General features: G+C 56.4%; 1 protein-coding gene across 4 annotated transcripts in view; it reads right to left on the minus strand.

Moving 5' to 3' along the window:
- The window catches only part of GPR108 (G protein-coupled receptor 108), a 6,862-nt gene extending 3,544 nt beyond the window's left edge, over positions 1 to 3,318 (minus strand). Inside the window, exons 1-7 of one of the 4 annotated variants that reach the window (XR_003044915.1) lie at positions 3,145 to 3,316; positions 2,278 to 2,397; positions 1,519 to 1,569; positions 1,221 to 1,303; positions 367 to 491; positions 187 to 248; positions 50 to 109 (exon numbers count right to left, since the gene is read on the minus strand). Coding sequence is in view for 3 of the 4 variants with exons in the window: in XM_025043552.1 (XP_024899320.1) it covers positions 50 to 109; positions 187 to 248; positions 367 to 491; positions 1,221 to 1,303; positions 1,519 to 1,569; positions 2,278 to 2,397; positions 3,145 to 3,264 (621 nt within the window). In the remaining variant the exon portion in view is untranslated. Of the gene's footprint in view, positions 1 to 49; positions 110 to 186; positions 249 to 366; positions 492 to 1,220; positions 1,304 to 1,518; positions 1,570 to 2,277; positions 2,398 to 3,144 lie in introns of all 4 variants that reach the window. The other 3 variants (XM_025043554.1, XM_025043552.1, XM_006904149.3) reach the window with 3 other exon arrangements.
- Positions 3,319 to 3,956: the final 638 nt, after the last annotated feature.

Here is a 3,956-nt window from a genome sequence, read left to right on the forward strand (position 1 = left end):
CGGCGGGGGTGGGGTGGGGGGGGTGTGCCGCAGGTGCTCAGACACTCACGCTGAAGTTGTAGGAATTGTTGCGATGGCCCAGGCCCAGCACCAGCTCCTGGTCCTTCCCCTGAGGGGACAGAGCGCCCCCAATCAAGCATCAGCAGCCCCGGGTCCCCATCCCCCCACCAAAGGCTGCCTTCCAACCTGCTGGTCTCCTTGTGATCCTGCAGGTTTTGACTTGGCCTTGTTTGGCACAGTGGTGGTCCCTGGAGGGCAGGAGTGGATGAGTTTAAAGATGGATGGACAGAAGGACAGCAGAATGACAGGAGGATGCGCAGAGCAGCCCTGCCATCCTCTCCCCTCGACAGAGCCAGCCTGCCTCACCGTTGTCCTTCTTGGGGGTGACCATGTGCTCTGGCTTCGGGAGTCCTGGTTCCGAGGGTGTTTCAGGGAGAAGCCCAGAGGAGATGAACAGCTTTTCCTGCTCCCCATACTTCCGCACCTGGACCCTGGGGCGAGGGGGAGGGTGAGGCGTAGATGAGGCTGGGAGGCTAACGGCTCCCGTCAGGCATGCCACCTGTGTCAAGTGACTCGATGGGCCCCTGGGCCCACTGGGTCTCCCCTCTGGGGGTTGACATTGGACTGAATCAGTGGTCACAAAGTTCTAGCATCTGGCTACCACCTATTAGGATGGCTGCCACATCCACACACTGCCTGCACCAGCAAGGATTTGTCACTTCCTGTGACAAGGACTCGCTCATTCTACCTTATTTGGCACCTTATTTAAAAACCACCGTACATATACACAGGCAACATCTCTGTATATACAGAGGAACCATTGGATCCTGGGTCCAAATCCCAGTTCTTGGGCCTGTTTTCTCATCTTTACAGTGGAGTTAATAACAGCTTAAGGAGGCGGTGAGTAAAGCAGACCCAGCTGTCCCGTGCATAGAAAGCCTTCGACAAGTACGAATGGTTGTTATGGATCCTCACAACACCCTTCTGTGGCCAGACCTTCTGTCCTGAGACCTCGACACTCCCCGGGGACCCCTGTGCTCCCTCCCTGTCATAATCAGAAGGCTTGAAGGGGACATTAAAGAGCCAGTGGCTTTCTTTCTCAGAGTGGCAAAGTTCTTTTTAGCTGGTGCCTCATCCCACCCGGTCGGCTCTTGTGGGTATCGCTCCCAGGAAAATACAAATGATGGATCTTTAGGGGGGCCTCTGGCCCCCCAACTCACTGCAGGTCCTTGGTGTTGATAAGGAAGAGAACCAGGAGGTTGCTACTGTTTTTCTGGAGAGGACAGTCGTTGGGGTTCTGGGTCTGGGGAGTGGGTAAGAGGGAGCCTTGGTTACCACCTCCCACCGACCCAGTCCCCCTGCCTCCTCCCTACCCACTCTGCAAGGGAGGGTTCCTTCCTGTTCCCCACTCTGGAAAAGGGGTCTTGGGGCTCCTGGATGCAGAAAATGGCCCCCCTCCCTGCCGCCCCCAGCACCCTAGCCCTTCCTCACTCCCTGCCCACCACCCCCTGCACTCACTGAGGAGGGTCGAATGCTGCCAGATCGAACCCGGGTCAGGCTGAACCCCACCTGGGAGGCAGAAAGAAAGGGGGAGGATGTGAGGGGCTCCAGCAGGGACCCCCAAGCTACCCCTTTCAGTAGAAACAGAAACGTAATCTCAAACTTATTGGACACCTACCACGTGCTAGATCTCATTTACTCAACGAATTCTCCTAGGACCCATCCTGCCCACACCTCTCAACCCTCTTGCCTTAACGCCTAACCAACCTGTGGTACTCAGCCTGGACGTCACTTCCAACTTGGGTGTCCCTTCATCAGGGAGACCTTAGCACGTCCTCTGGACCTAGCCCACTTTATTTTCCTCGATTAAAATGATGTAAAAAAAAAAAATTTAAAAATTAAAAAAAAAAAATCAAATAAAGTGTTTATGGCTGGCTGCCTTGGGTTCTGGAACCCAGCACTCTTGGATTTCCATACAGGGTCTGTGACTCCGAGCAAGCCACATACCTCCGAGCCTGTGTGAACACCTGCAAAATTGGCTTTACGGGTGTAACGTTTTTGAAGCATTCCTGAAAGGTGGCTACAAGGGAAAAGTCCCGTGGAAATTGCTTTGCATGGTACCTGGAACTCAGTGGGCATTCAGTAAATGCTAGCTACTCATTTTGACTGCAGGAACAGGGGCTGTGGGAGGCCAGGATGTGAATCCAGACTGGGGAGAGGAAGGCTTGGACACTGTGCACCTCGCCTTCCTCCAGGAAACCCCTCCAGGCCCCTCACCAGGGGAGTCTTCTCTTTGGTCTCTTGCAGGCCCAGCCGCAGCAGGCTCAGGTCCACCTCCAGAGAGCCGTTGGTGTAGAAGCCGAAGCTATTCAGCTGAATGTCTGGTCGCTTCTCCCCCTGCCGGACACCAAGGAGGCAGAGGAAATTCAGAGTTCTTTCAGCCCGCCCAGCCCTAGGGCTGTGGCATGAGGCTCCCTTAAGGACCTTGCCCCACTCCTGGCATCTCTTTATTTAGGACAGCTCCAAAAGGTGTCAGGAGAGGCTGCAGGAGCCTCCTTGTAGGCTCTGTCCCCACACCAATCCCAGGCACAGACAGCGTGGCTCCGGGTCCTCCAGCCACTGTTCTGAGTCCAGGAAGAGAAAACCCGGGAAACCTAGAGGCACCCCCACTAAGTGAGTACCACCCTGGAAGCGAAGTTATTCGTCTTGGTGTCTGGACCTCACCCGCTGGACAACTTTTAGATCTCGAACTGAACCCCCAAGCTCCCAATGAATGTCCAGAGGACCACATTCTAGCACCCCCGGGGACTCCCCTGGGCAGTGCCAAGGGTCCTTGCGCCCCAAAGCAATCTCCAAAATTTAGACGGCTAAGTGTCGGCGGCGGCGGGGGGGAGAGGGGGAAAGAAGCGTCCCCAAAGATGAAGTCCCACCCCTAGCGTGGCCAGCCAGGCGACTCCATCCGGAGGACAGAGGGAGCTCCTCAGACGAGACCACTCCGGGCCTGGAAGCAGGGGGACGTGGGGCGCCGGACCGCTCCATCCCACGTAAGGAGCGGGTGAAATTGGACGAGGCCACTCCAAGCCAGAGGCTTCTCCGGGACAAAGCTGCGCCCCCCGCCCCCGACCGCCGCGCGGTGAGACTCACCGTCAGCGCCAGCCGGTGGATGCGCCCAGAGCAGCAGCCCAACAGCAGGAGCAGAAGTAGGTGCTGCCCCCACTCCACCGGGCTCCGGCGGGCGAGCCCCCTCCTCTCGCTCACTGCCATCTCTGGAACCACCGCCTCCCCTGATACCGCCTCTGACGCCGCCAGGCCCGCCTACTGGAGAGCCAATCGCCCCACAATGGGGGCCGACCTTTCGGCTTTTCCAGCCGGCCCGACCAGTCAACGATTGTCTTCTAACAAACCCGCCCCTGTACGACACCAAATGGACAGCACCGCTCCGACTGGGAGTGCTGATATCGCTTAATCCCGCCTCCACTCTCATCAATCACTATAAAGATGATCCCGGATGTAATTTGATAAACAATCCATCTAACCAATTGTAATAGATCTGATATCCGGCCCTTAAAGCGGACTAACTGACATATCGGTCCAGGACTACAATACCCAGAATGCAGAGGGAGCAGGCAGCACAACAAGCAATTAAGCAAACTACATTTCCCAGAATCCCCAATGGCGGACTTCCCTTTTCTTACCCTGGGGATGTGGCTCCCAGCCAGAGCCCAGCCTTATGGTAAACAGGCGCATCTGCTGAGCCCTCTCTTGTTCTAATCTTCTTGATTGACCCAGAGGCCTGAACCTGCCCCAGATTAAATCTTGACCCTAGAATGACCTATGACCCTAGGCTGAGTCCCAGCCTTCGGCAAAGCCTCCTATCTCAGAGTGAGGCAAATGGAGGCCCACTCCCAGATCCCAGGCTGGACTTGGCTATGGGCTGAACCTCCTGAGCCCTTTCC

Source organism: Pteropus alecto, unplaced genomic scaffold (genome assembly GCF_000325575.1).
Source record: "Pteropus alecto unplaced genomic scaffold, ASM32557v1 scaffold30, whole genome shotgun sequence".
Classification (NCBI taxonomy): domain Eukaryota; kingdom Metazoa; phylum Chordata; class Mammalia; order Chiroptera; family Pteropodidae; genus Pteropus; species Pteropus alecto.